We start from the raw sequence: 13368 nt of genomic DNA on the forward strand, positions 1-13368 counted from the left end.
CCGTAACTTCAAATACAGTGAAGTCTTGTTATATCGATATTGGTTATATCGATATTGGTTATATCGATAGTACTGCATATTACGATACTATTTCTATGAATGCAAGGAGAACATAGTCCGGTTATATCGATATTTTTTCCGACTCCCGAGAATATCGATATAACGAGAATATACTGTATTTGAATCTCAAAGCATCTCTCCCCATTGAAATGAATGTGGATTACACTAATCTGTTCTAGCATTCTCAAAATCAAAAACAATATGTTCTCAAAGCATCTCTCCCCATTGAAATGAATGGGGATTACACTAATCTGTTCTAGCATTCTAAAAAAATCAAAAACAATGTTATTTAATTAGGCGGAATACTGTTCTATGTGATTATATCTCTGATATACGTATGCATTGACAAAATAACAGCACTCACGGTTAAGGCTATTCGCTTTGAACACATTGTAAACATGGTTTTATTTTCTTCAACCTCCGTTTCATTAGATATACGATCAATGATGTCACATCTGTCGGTCTTAATCAAAGCTCTCTCGCCCCCACCATCTCCATGGGAGGAGGGCGTGCCGGCCCGTAACATCCCCGTATGGGCCAGTGTCCATTTTTCTGCCGTCCCAAAGATTAAAGAATCGTTTTTGTTCTTACTTTTGATTCCTGCTTGATTAATAAATGACCCTATCACTTACAGTCATACATTCTCCATCCTCTGCAGAGAATGACTAATGTTAGTGTCATCCTGGTGACCTGAGGGTAGTTGAAGCATTAAAATGACCAGTACAACCATCTGCATATCTCGTACTTCCTTCTGATGGCCAAGGCAGGCACACCAGAAATCGTAGCACAATGGGCGTACAACTGATACAGATGTCAGAATTGTTTTTTTATGTGATTATGTTGTGACTATGCACCAATTTTATTATAAATGACAATATATATATATATATTTTTGGGGGGTGAGGGAAGACCGGAACAGATTAATACCATTACCATTCATTTCAATGGGTAAAAATGATTTGCAATTTGAGTCTCTTGAGCTACCACTGTCAACTACAGTAAAGTCTCGTTATATCGATATTCTCGGGAGTCCGAAAAATATCGATATAACCGGGACTATCGATATATCCGACCCTGCGCGCATGTAATTTTCTCCTTGCGGTCATAGAAATAGTATCGTAATAAGCGGTACTATCGATATAACCGATATCGATATAACGAGACTTTACTGTAGTTGATTTATTTATTGTATTACAGTATATTCTACATGCATGTCGTTATTGACATTGTTGTCATCAGCAAATCCCATGGAAAGTCATGTCATGTAAAGCCACAAAAAGAGAACCAAATCCAGTGTTGTTATCCCATGCCGTCCATCAGCCCCTCCCACTCTGCTGTGTAATTAGTGAGGCTGGTGTCTATGCAGGTCTGCATCAATATATTTCTGGTCAGAGCAGAGAGCACTCAGCTTAACTTAATTCTGCCTGACGCCAGCAGTCTACCCGCTATCAAAAGTCCATCCATGGCCATAAAGTGGAGATAAGAGCTCGACCTTCGAATGCATCATTCATGTTTCCTTTACAGTATACTTCAAAGTAGCAAACAACAAGTAGGATAGCAATAAGGTTGCTCGTTAATGCATTATTTGTACTCGTGTTAGTTTTGGTTCGTGACATTTTTCACATACTCGGTTACCTTGACTTGAATGACTTAGCTTACTTTACAGTATGTTAACTCATTCACTGCCATTTGTCACGATCTGGTTGGCGACCAACGGGTGGCGCTGTCGGCCCCGCCTGCACCTGCACAGGTGTTGGTCGTTCCAATCAATGGCAGACTGTCACGTTCTGGTTGGCGACCAACGGGTAGTGCTGTCGGCCCCGCCCTCAGTTGCACAGGTGTTGGTCGTCTTCATCAGTGGCAGTTAAAAGGACTCCCGGCACGACCATTCGGTGTCGGGTCATTGTACTGTGAATGTGTTTGCTTCACCCTGTCAGGTTTGTTTCGTCTTGACAGATTTTTACTCGTGGTTTTCTTTGATACTTTGTACTTTTCTGTTCGGATAACTTTGATGTTTTAGATTTTGTTCCTGCTGACTTTTTTAATACAATTTGTCAAATACAATCTGCTGCTCCCTCCTGCCTGGTTATTGGGGATCCACAACCATCACCACCTCGCAAACCGTGACACCATTCACAAATTTATTCGGGAATTTAAAATGTGACGTAGAGCGCTATGCCCGAATTTGTTTGGGTTTTGTCTTTTCTTTCTTGGGTGCCGATAAAGCGCTGGTCAGACCACTCGCAGTGGTTTTTTTTCCCTTCCACAAGGTGGCAGCATTTCCCCCTTTTCCACGTTAGCGCTATGTTCCAGCTTCAGGTGTTGTTCAAGCGCTATATAAATTAATATGTATATATTGCATTTTATTTTGGACAGCCACCCTTATTTAAAGCTCAGATAACTCAACATATAATTTAGGAATTACAGTAAAGTCTCGTTATATCGATATCGGATATATCGATAGTCCCGGTTATATCGATACTATTTCTATGCACGCACAGAGAAAATTACATGCAAACAGGGTCGGATATATCGATAGTCCCGGTTATATCGATATTTTTTCGGACTCCCTTGAATATCGATATAACGAGACTTTACTGTAACAGTCTAAGGTTTCTTAAGCTGCATTGAATGTTTATGTAGTCCTAAAACTAAATATTCTGTGGGTCCTGGAATTCGAGTAACAATTACAAAAACCCTGGCACTGGAGTGGACACATTTTTTGCACGTCTGGCAGGCAATGAGTTAAGATACATTTTACTTTTACTTGAGTACTTTTGTTGAGAGTAAATACTACCTCAACTGGCTTACATTGAGCTATACTTCCAATCCATCAATTATTACTTGTGTGATCTATTTGCTCTGGTTGGTCCAATAATTCTGTTAGATGGACCTGGGAACGGATTTTTCTAATTTTCAATAGTTTCTTATGGGAAATAAATGTTTGGCAGACGGACGTTTTGCCTTACACACACTTTCTGGGAACCAATTAAGTTCGTAAGCTGAGGTATCACTGTATAAATCAATATCTATTGTATTGTATTGTATTGTATTGTTTGTGTATATGCTCTGTTATTATGTCCTTTGTAAAGTGCGGGAAATGACTTGCTCACTTTGACGATGCAATGTTAATGTCGAAGTAATCAAGCCATCCCCGCTCACCCCCCCCAAAAAAGGATGGTTTAGGAGGTGCAAGGATTCAGCGCAATGCCTGCGGTTTGCTGCTGCCATACAATATAGGCATTAAATAAAAGTGGCGGAATCATGTTTCAGCAGGGCTTATACTGCTTATGACATGCTGGAACAATAGCTGCAGCTTCCACTCAGCTGTTGTTTTTAATGCCACATGCCAGAGGATGGACCGTTTAAATTTGGACTCGCCACCCGAGCTCCCCCGCAGCCTCCCAAACTTTTGGAGACGCGGCTTGAGAGAGATTGTTTGAAACTGAAACAACCAAAAATATTTTTAGATGTGACGTACCTGCTGCAGGTCAAGGCCACCCTGGGTGACTGAGTACAGAGGGTGGGGTGTGAAATCGGATGCTTCAAAGACCTTGAAATACATGTGAGAAAGCAAGAACATTCATTACCACCCCACCGTTCGGAATTGTTCTTGTGAATCACCAAAAAAGGGTTAGTCCAATCAGATATCAGCTGATATCGGCCGAGGTTCCTGAAGCTGCAATTTTGACTGTTTTAACACACCTAACATGCTGAAGCGTTCGTATGCGGACATATCACTGTAGTGCAATATCCCAGCTTCTACACAAGCGCCTTCAAATGTGGTGTTCCTTATATTTGGAAAACTTATATACACTAAAGTCTCGTTATATCGATATCAGATATATCGATAGTCCCGGTTATATCGATACTATTTCTATGCACGCACGGAGAAAATTACATGCAAACAGGGTTGGATATATCGATAGTCCCGGTTATATCGATATTTTTTTGGACTCCCTTTAATATCGATATAACGAGACTTTACTGTACATACATATTCAAGCGCATCGGTGTTCCAACCCACCTGGTTGCCGGCGATGAGAAGGGCGGCTGGCGAAGGGCTCGGCCGATAGGGGATGGTGGCGCCCTTGGGGGGAGACTGAGGAGGTACAAAAGACGAAGAAGACGTGTCAAGACGCAAAACTTTCAGGTGAAGCTACTGTAACGCGGCAACAGTGAAGCTGCCAAGTACGGAGGCCCCGAGAGCTGTGAGCTGCGCTACATTAAAAGCACAATAACAATTAATGATGTTCTTAAACTGCTAATGAGCTTTCTCACTCGGGTTCTTGTTTTTCTTGTGTTCAAATTGCTCATTCATTGAATAACGGGAGCTCTGCAGAGGATGATAGCTTGGAGGTTTCGTTTCTCATCAGCCGCCTTCCTTTGGATTGTATTGTATTGTAAAAACCCTTCAAAGGCCAATGAGTTTATTCATTGAGTGCGACACGGGTTAATGTAGATATCGAGTTGATGCCGATGCGACTGAAAAAAATGTGGGGCATCTTTCGTGCTGTAGCAGTCACAGCCAATGCTTTGTATAATTTTGCATAATTTAAATCTGAGAGCCCAAAGCAAGGAGCCGCGAGTGCTGAATCCCAATGCAGCTTGCTTTGAAGAAAGCCTCTGCAAACTGGATCAAACTAGCAATTAGTCAGACAGGTCCAGCTGTAACATCGAAACAAAAAGCCCTTGTGCAGTTCTCTGAAGGCACAGGAGGAAAACTGTGCTAGGGTTGTTTTTTTTTCTTATCTCCGTTCTTTTTTCCTCAAGAGAGCTGTTGAGCTGCCGTTAAAAGGTGGACAGACATTGCTGTGGGTTGTCTTCTGCAGTGTCATGATCCCCCGCTTCCACATGAAAAGAGCGCCTTTGGCCTCCATGTGATTATCGCCACATTTCCATAAAGCGCTACGGTTCAGTGTGGTGTGACACAGACAGACATACATAGACTTCAACATCTGTGGTTTTTGAAAAAGATAAACAATTTGGACCGATTTGAAGATCACATGAAGGTTATACGTCTGTGTAAGCTACAGGGGTGGTCCATCGATGAAAAGGTTTCTTCAGCCGTCATCTGTACTTCTTTGAAGGTGTCGGACGTTTCGCTTCTTATCCGAGAAACTTCGTTTAGTTTGCTGACGAAGTTTCTTGGATAAGAAGCGAAACGTCCGACACCTTAAAAGAAGTACAGATGACGGCTGAAGAAACCTTTACATCGGAGTTACATGAAGGTTATGGTTGACAGAGACTCTAAAAATCTTTTTTTTTTAAAGAAACATTTTTCCTACAGTGTGAATCGAATAGCCACATGCCTGGAAGCTGGCTTGAAGAATTGTTTAATATTTCTGAAGTTATTTCCTGGCAACTCCATCTTCTAATGGATGTGTGGTAAATTACACCACACTCGCAGATGTGCAGTGATTCAGACATAGTACTACTGAAGGCCTAGGAGTGACATGCACGGCCCGCTACTGTAGTATGGCATAAGGGATTTTTCGTACCTCCAGGATCACCGCACAGATGAGTTTCACGCACTGGATTACAGAGTCCTGATTCCCAGATATCGTGACTCCTCGCTCAGTCGAATTGGGCAGCAAATCCCCCGCGACCTGGATCTGAGCTCCGGTGCTCTGCAAACGATAGAGGTGTTTCAAAGGAAGATAAGGTTGAGGAGATAAATTGGACTGACAGTACCCCAGCATCTCCATGTGCACCGCCGCTAAACTGATGACCTTCCACGTCAGTGATTAGGGAAACTGACCGTGTTGCAAGGGGAAGTGAAGCAGAATGCTCTTGATGATTCTTCTGCTGAGGCAAAGACTATAAATTTATCATGCGGCTGATGTCACTCTCAGAACTGTGAGTTGTTTCAAAGGCACAAAAAGCAGTGCAGAGAACTGCGGATTTTTTTGCAAGGCACTGCCAAGATCTGAAACCTCCTTGGCAATAGATGTATTAATTCAATCCAAAAACCAAAATGTTTTCCATAATGTGCTTCTTTAAATTGTGAATTTCAACTAGCAATTTAATGAATTGTCTCATTACATTCCCGTGTCAATGGTTGTCATGATCAGAGGCTCTAATGAGGCACTCTACAAACAGAACAAGGGGCATACATACATGAGCACCCACACAAGAGCTTTACTACCTTCCTGCAGGTATTTCAAGCATGCTATTGTCAGTGCTTATTAGCAGAAATACAGCTTTAGGTCCATTAGTCTATTCAACACGATACTGCTTGTCGTCATTTGGGACATCAGTGAGCTGGAGCCTCCCAGCTGACTTCAAAGGGTCCATGTCACTGTGGCAGAGATGCCACATTGTCAGCTGCTGCGGCACCTGATATGTTACCGCTATTCAAGAAACATAAATATTTTGCCTTCTCCCCACATGATGTCTCGCAGAGATCAATTTGCCGGGTAGTTGCTGCGACCTATCCGTGACATCGCTGACATCCTGTACCTGAGCGAAGGTCCCACGTTCCAAAAACATGTTCATGATTGGAGATTCTTAATAGTCCAGAGGCGTAACAGTGAGCAGAAATGGTTGTTTGTTTATGTTTGCCCTGCAATTGGCTGGCAACCAATTCAGGGTGTCCCCCGCCTAGAGCCCGAAGACGGCTGGGATCGTCTCCAGCACTCTACACGACTCTAGTGAGGATAAAGCGGTTTGGAAGATGAATGAATGAATGAATATTCCAAATGAAAGGACAGTACGGTGATATCTCAGCTTACAAACTTAATTGGTTCCTAGAAAGTGTGTGTAAGGTTAAAAAAGTCCGTCTGCCAAACATTTATTTCCCATAAGAAACCATTAAAAATCAGAATAATCCGTTCCCAGGTCCCTGAATAAACACATTTATACATAATAAGCCTTAAAACTACACAAAATATACCTTATTTTATGTATAATAAATGTGCTATTGGATTGTAATTAAAGAAATAAACTACTATGTAATAAAGTCGTTTTATTTACCTTTATGATGGTCGTTGATGTAGTTGCCTCAGCGATAATACCCTCACTCACTGTCCCCTGCTAGCTGCTTTTCGTTAATCCAAATCAACAGAAGTTTTTGAACCTCTTCTATTGCCTGAGACCATTGCTGAGACAACACAGAAACACCATTAGCCACACGTAGCAATGGTCGATTTAGCATAATGGTACTGGGACGCTATGTCACACAAACGCACACCTCATTCATCTTTTTTGGTCCGATAATAGCAGTTTTGTAATACACCAACATTGTTTCGCAATACGCAGATTAATGAGAGCTGTATTAATAAAATTTCTGCCTTTAGGGACACAGTAGTGCTTTGTTTTAACATTAACAACCAATCAAACCACCTCAAGAAACACAGTGTTCCATTTATGACCCTTTTTTTTTTACACCATTTGGATTTTAAATGGATCGGATTTACTCCCATTTACTTCAATGAAATGTGGCTGATTTGGGACTTGAGTGGGAGGATATCCATTTTTATTTCTCAGCATCATTCTATCGACCGGGAGGACGGTTACCTCTCTGATCTCCTTTATCTTCACCCCTCCTTTGCCGATGAGAGAGCCACACTGGCTGGCAGGGATGACCAGCCGCAGGGTGACCGGTGGCTTGGAGCTTATGGTGCCGTTGGCCACCAATGCTGTCAGGTCCTGTCAGAGGCACACAGCAACAGAAGAGCAATGAAAAAAATAATCCAGATAATTTCATTGTTCAGGGTGGGCTTTGATCCTTGAGCAGTTTTTTTCCAGCCAAAACCAAAAATAGAAGAAAAAAAAAACATTAAGTTGAAGCATCATTTCATGCTTTACATGTGATGTTTCAAGACATAATGGTGGGGTGAGGTTCAATTTAGATCGTTCGTACAATAGACTGCTTAGTCAACATAAGATTAGTCATGCTGATGAGGTGAAACCAGGGCAAATTGGGCAATCAGGCCAGTCGTCAGTCAAGACAATAGAAGCAATCAATGGAGCCGCAGGAATTAGTCCTCTGCTCCCCCCAATCTGAGAGCAGGGACCAATCATAGTAGAGTCCGGCACCGCCACGTCTGGACAGTAGGGGGATATATATATATATATATATATATATATATATATATATATATATATATACAGTAAAGTCTCGTTATATCGATTTTCAAGGGAGTCCGAAAAAAGAAAAAATATCGATATAACCAGGACTATCGATATATCCGACCCTGTTTGCATATAATTTTCCCCGTGCGTGCATAGAAATAGTATCGATATAACCGGGACTATCGATATATCCGATATCGATATAACGAGACTTTACTGTATATATAAAGAGAGAGTTAGCCACGTGGACTCCTTTCTCAGCGCCTTTCAAAACTTTCAAGTACACTTTACAGTCACGGTATAGTCCGAAGCACGAAACTGGCGAGTATACAAATTGCCAAACGAACGTTTGTTTGGCAATTTGCATACTCGGCACGGCAGTCAATCGGAACCCTGTTTCGTGCGTCGGACTATGCCGTGACTGTAAAGTGTACTTGAGAGTTTGAAAGGCGATTAGAGAGAGGAGTCCATGTGGCTTTTAGCAGACAACGCAACACAAACATGCCATTGTTCACCATGATGACAAACAACAACTGAAGCAAAATCTTCAGCAAGGGATATTTACCATAAATTAAGCAAGGGAGCATATGTGGCAGGTACTTCCTTAATTTAAACAATGCGTTTATACTTCGCAACAATGTTTTTTTTTTTTTTGCGATTAGTCGTTTTATTGTGTTTCAAGTTGTGAAAAATGGGGCAGGCAACTTTATGGCCGGGCAAGCAACTTTTCAGAGCTGTCTGCCCTGGTGTCCGCTAACTTTTTGTCATGAGTTTTAGACACTGCTAATATGAACAAATGTAAGTGCTACCTCTTCAAGTTTGTACGTGATCATGGTGAAAGCTCGGAAGACGCTTTCGGTCGATCCAGTGATGGTGATGATCCTCTCGGGACAGGAACCTTCTGAGATATTGACCCGAGCGCTGCTCTGTAAGAACACGAGTGATGAAGAAATGAGAATTGTAACTTGACTTTGTGTGATGCATTGCTTGAAACTGGTTGATCAGCAGGTTAAATGAACACGTGCGGAATGGAAGCTGTCATTAAATACGTAGCTGTATCTGCCTCAGTATGAAAATGGCTTCCTGCCAATTTAATTTAATTTAACTTGCACCATATTCAACTGAATTCGAGGGCCACTAAAATAATATGTTCTGCGTCCGGCTAGCTTTTCAATCACGGTTATTCAGTGTCTAGCGCAGCGATGCTAAATCCCTAATCCTCACAAATGCACACGTTGGTCACGGTAGCTAACTAGCCAGCTAGCTATTTGAGTCAGGAAACATATTAGCTATCTAGCTGGCTAGCTATCTTTTAGCTGTCTAGCTATCTATTAACTAGCTAGCTAGCTTTCTATCTTTTTGAGTTATCTAGCTTTCTATTAGCTGGCTGTCTGTCTGTCTGTCTGTCCGTCCGTCCGTATCATGATGTCATGAGAACAATTGTTGCTTACATTCATCATGATCCCATCATAAAACAGATGGTAAAGTGACATTGATGAAATGTAGTGATTGCAGTTGCAAATGGTGCGTACCGTACCTCTTCACGTATTCGTTTGACAGTCTCTCCTTTCTGGAATAAAAACAAAATCAAAAGCAGCTTTAAAGTAAATGCATAAAAAAATAACCCTTCAGTGTACTTAATTTTCAGATGTCTCACTATTCAGAGGCAATTAACATCAAGCAGCAGCATCAGAGACATTTTTGTGGGAGGATGATGTTTGACGGATGCAATTGATGCTTTGAAAGTGTAGACTGAAGACCCCCTTCCAGGAACAAAAAACATCCAATAAGTTCATACTCGTGTCACCTTCTGCTTTTCCTCAGACCAAGTTATACAGGCCTTCGTTCTCCTTTCGCTCATGATACACTTTGTGGCCTCACAAGCACATACAGTATATCTGTGTAAGCTCTCAGTCGTACAGGAAAAGCTAGCAACCACTCATTTCACGACAATGAGGTTAAAATCATAGCGAAAGAAAATAGATGCTTTGAAAGGAGAGTAAAAGAAGCTATTTTCATCAAACAGCAAAATCCTTCACTAAATCGCCTGGGGTGAGGTTCAATTTGGATCGTTCCTACAACCGATTTCTTAGGCAACATAGGCTTAGTTATGCTGATGAGGTGATACCAGATCAAATGGGGCAATCAGGCCAGTCGTAGACCCCATACTCAGGCAGGACAATAGAAGTAATCAGTGTAGACCCACCCCCCCTAACCTGAGAGCAGGGACCAATCATAGCAGAGTCTACAATACAAACTACAATATTTGTATTAAAATATTCAAAATATTCAAATTAAATATTTGTATTCACCATAGTTTGCAGTGCAATTTATCATAAAATAGCCCAAAATATAGATTACTGTTTGAAGTTGCATCACTCTACTTCAGGTTGACCCAGTACAAACACAAAATACACTCGATGCACATTGCGGTATTCACTGAGGCATCATTCTTTTGGGCAGACTATCTTGGTACAAATCTATTTTTTGTCCCGCTACCTTCTTCTATTGATGCAGGTGTTTTATTACAAGGCAGCTGGGCCACGGTGAACTGACACCACTAGTGCCCACCAGGGGCCACCAGGAAAGCATCCATGGAGTTCAGTTTTGTCAGAAGGCTTGCAGTCAATATGTTAATGTGTTTTTTTTTCTTTTTTTAATCTCTCTCTATCTCACTTTTGATGGATTGCGGTGTTTCATTAGGCATAATGGGAATGGTTGCGTCGTTGGTTTGAGGCAATTACATTTAGGCTGGGGGTATTCCAACCAGCAGGCTTTTTTGCTGACTTCCAATAAAAGGAGGCCAGATGGGACAGCAGGGTGGTTCTAGAAAGGTTTGCGAACCATAAAAAGTACCAATATGCCATAAGACTGAGGTGAATAGAATCAATTATGGAAAAAACGTAAGTCATGGTATCATTCCAAAAGTGAAAATGACAACAATGTGAAGCAAAATCACAAAAATGATATTTACCTTTCCTATGATGCTGCCAACCTCCTGTAAGACAAACGTAGGCAAATAAAAATTTAGAGCAACAAACAAAGCAAGAAAAAAATATTGTACATGTACAGAGATATCTCGGCTTACGAACGCTTTAGCTCACGAACTTTTCGCCTCACGAACATTAAATTCGCGAACATATAGTCTTGGCTAACAAACTAGTTTTCGGCGGACGAACCAAACGACGCAACGCCACGGTGGCTGGCGGATTAGTTCTCGGCGAATGAACACCAAACCACACGGTCGAACAGCGCCGCGGTGGCTGGCGGACTAGTTTTCCACACTCCCCTTTCTTTGAGTGCAGACGTGGTTTGTTATTGAGTGGAGTACTTTTGCTATTATGGGACCGAAAAAGACCCCATGACAGGCTAATGTTAAGCCGAAGAAGACACAAAAGAAAATGACGGTCGAGCAGAAGATGGAGATCATCAAAAAATATATAAACGGGGTGTGCGTTTGTGTGACTTAGCGTCCCAGTACCAGTACGCTAGGTTGTCCATTGCTACATGTGGCTAAGGGTGTTTCTGTGTTGTTTAAGCAACGGTCTCAGGCAATAGAAGTGGTTGAAAAACTTCTGTTGATTTGGATTAACGACAAGCAGCTAGCAGGGGACATTGTGAGTGAGGGTATTATCGCTGAGAAAGCACAGCAACTTCACTAGGATATCATCAAGAGGCAAGTACATGAGCGACCATACAAAGGTCAATAAAACGACTTTATTATACAATACAATTTATTTCTTTAATCACAGTACAATAGCACATTTATTATACATAAAATAACATATATTCTGCATCGTTTTAAGGCGTATTTACGAGAAAAATGTGTTTTATGGGGACCTGGGACCTGATTATTCTCATTTTTAATGGTTTCTTATGGGAAATAAATGTTCGGCAAACGGACCTTTCGCCTTACACGCACTTTCTGGGAACCAATTAAGTTTGTGAGCTGAGGTATCCCTCTATTTGATATTCAGCACAGATCAGTAATTTGTTTGCAAAATTAATTTGTATAAGTAGGCGGTAACAGTGCCTGTCTGATTTGTCCTTCTCGGGCAAAGAGGCGTTCCAACAGCAGAGTGGCTATGGCATTGATATTTTATTGGCCTATGAATCAGTTTTGACCGAGCCCCACATGACCTCTGCCTAGTAACAAGCTGCCGCGCAAATTGGAAACAATCCAAGAAGTGCTTTGATCTACATTGCTGGGTATGCGCCACAGCTAAAATCATAATACTATAGCACATTTATTATACATAAAATAAGGTGTATTTTGTGTAGTTTTAAGCCTTATTTAGTAGAAAATTGTTTTATGGGGACCTGGGAACGGATTATTCTCATTTTAATGGTTTCCTATGGGAAATTAATGTTTGGAAGACACACTTTTCAACAATACAGTACAGAAAATACAGTAATTAAAAACACCAAACTAATATAATGCTGCTTGTGATGTTTCATATGACCGAGGAAGAAATGTTTGTTGTATTTAAGACCAAAGTTCTCCGTGGCCTAATTTCCCCTTGAAAAACTCAATCCAATGTAATCGCATGTGATTTCTTTCAAAACAATTGTGTATAATTCATGAGTCAGATGGAAATTGCGCAACACATGACATGAAGCAGACGGCCGTTTTACCTTTCCATGCATGAGCAGTCGCAATGTGAGGGTCACTCCCAAGCCCCCGTCTCCAAAATCCTGCTCACAGTTCATCGTGACGTGGGAGTGGCACGCAGGGAGACGCATGAACAAGGCTCATTCGCTGGTCACGCACTTAAACCAAGGCCGTCCCTCGCTCAGTGCTGCTCTGAAAAGGAAGGAAAATTATGGTCATTCAACCTGTACTACTGGAGACAAATTCCTTGTGTGCTCTACATACTTGGCCAAAGAAGATGATTGTGACATATTTAACAAATGACATGGCAGTGAACTTCAAAAAAAATCCAAATAAAAAAAAATCATGTTGAGACAGTCTTTTGAAGCATTCGTATTGCTCTTTACAATTTTCATTTTTACATTGTATACAATACACTACATTACAGTGATACCTTGGCTTCCGAACTTAATTGGTTCCCAGACAGAGTGTGTAAGGTGAAAAGTGTGTATCCCAAAAATTAATTTCCCATAGGAAACAATTAAAATGGGAATAATCCGTTCCCAGGTCCGCATAAAACGTAATTTTCTACTTTCTAATTTTCTAAGCCTTAAAACTACACAAAATATACCTTATTTCAT

General features: G+C 41.2%; 1 protein-coding gene across 3 annotated transcripts in view; it reads right to left on the reverse strand.

Moving 5' to 3' along the window:
* Positions 1-13368, reverse strand: part of pcbp4 (poly(rC) binding protein 4) — a 45581-nt gene that overhangs the window by 12364 nt on the left and 19849 nt on the right. For 2 of the 3 annotated variants that reach the window (XM_088990366.1, XM_088990384.1), the window contains exons 2-9: positions 12772-12940; positions 11111-11134; positions 9674-9706; positions 8946-9062; positions 7579-7710; positions 5562-5690; positions 4088-4162; positions 3542-3613 (exon numbers count right to left, since the gene is read on the reverse strand). In XM_088990366.1, coding sequence (XP_088846492.1) covers positions 3542-3613; positions 4088-4162; positions 5562-5690; positions 7579-7710; positions 8946-9062; positions 9674-9706; positions 11111-11134; positions 12772-12879 — 690 coding nt within the window. In that variant the 5' untranslated portion in view covers positions 12880-12940. The remainder of the gene's footprint in view (positions 1-3541; positions 3614-4087; positions 4163-5561; positions 5691-7578; positions 7711-8945; positions 9063-9673; positions 9707-11110; positions 11135-12771; positions 12941-13368) is intronic. The other variant, XM_088990375.1, reaches the window with a different exon arrangement.

The sequence above is a fragment of the Hippocampus bargibanti genome, linkage group LG01 (assembly GCF_051943395.1).
Source record: "Hippocampus bargibanti isolate YZ-2025 linkage group LG01, ASM5194339v1, whole genome shotgun sequence".
NCBI classification, from domain to species: Eukaryota; Metazoa; Chordata; class Actinopteri; order Syngnathiformes; family Syngnathidae; genus Hippocampus; species Hippocampus bargibanti.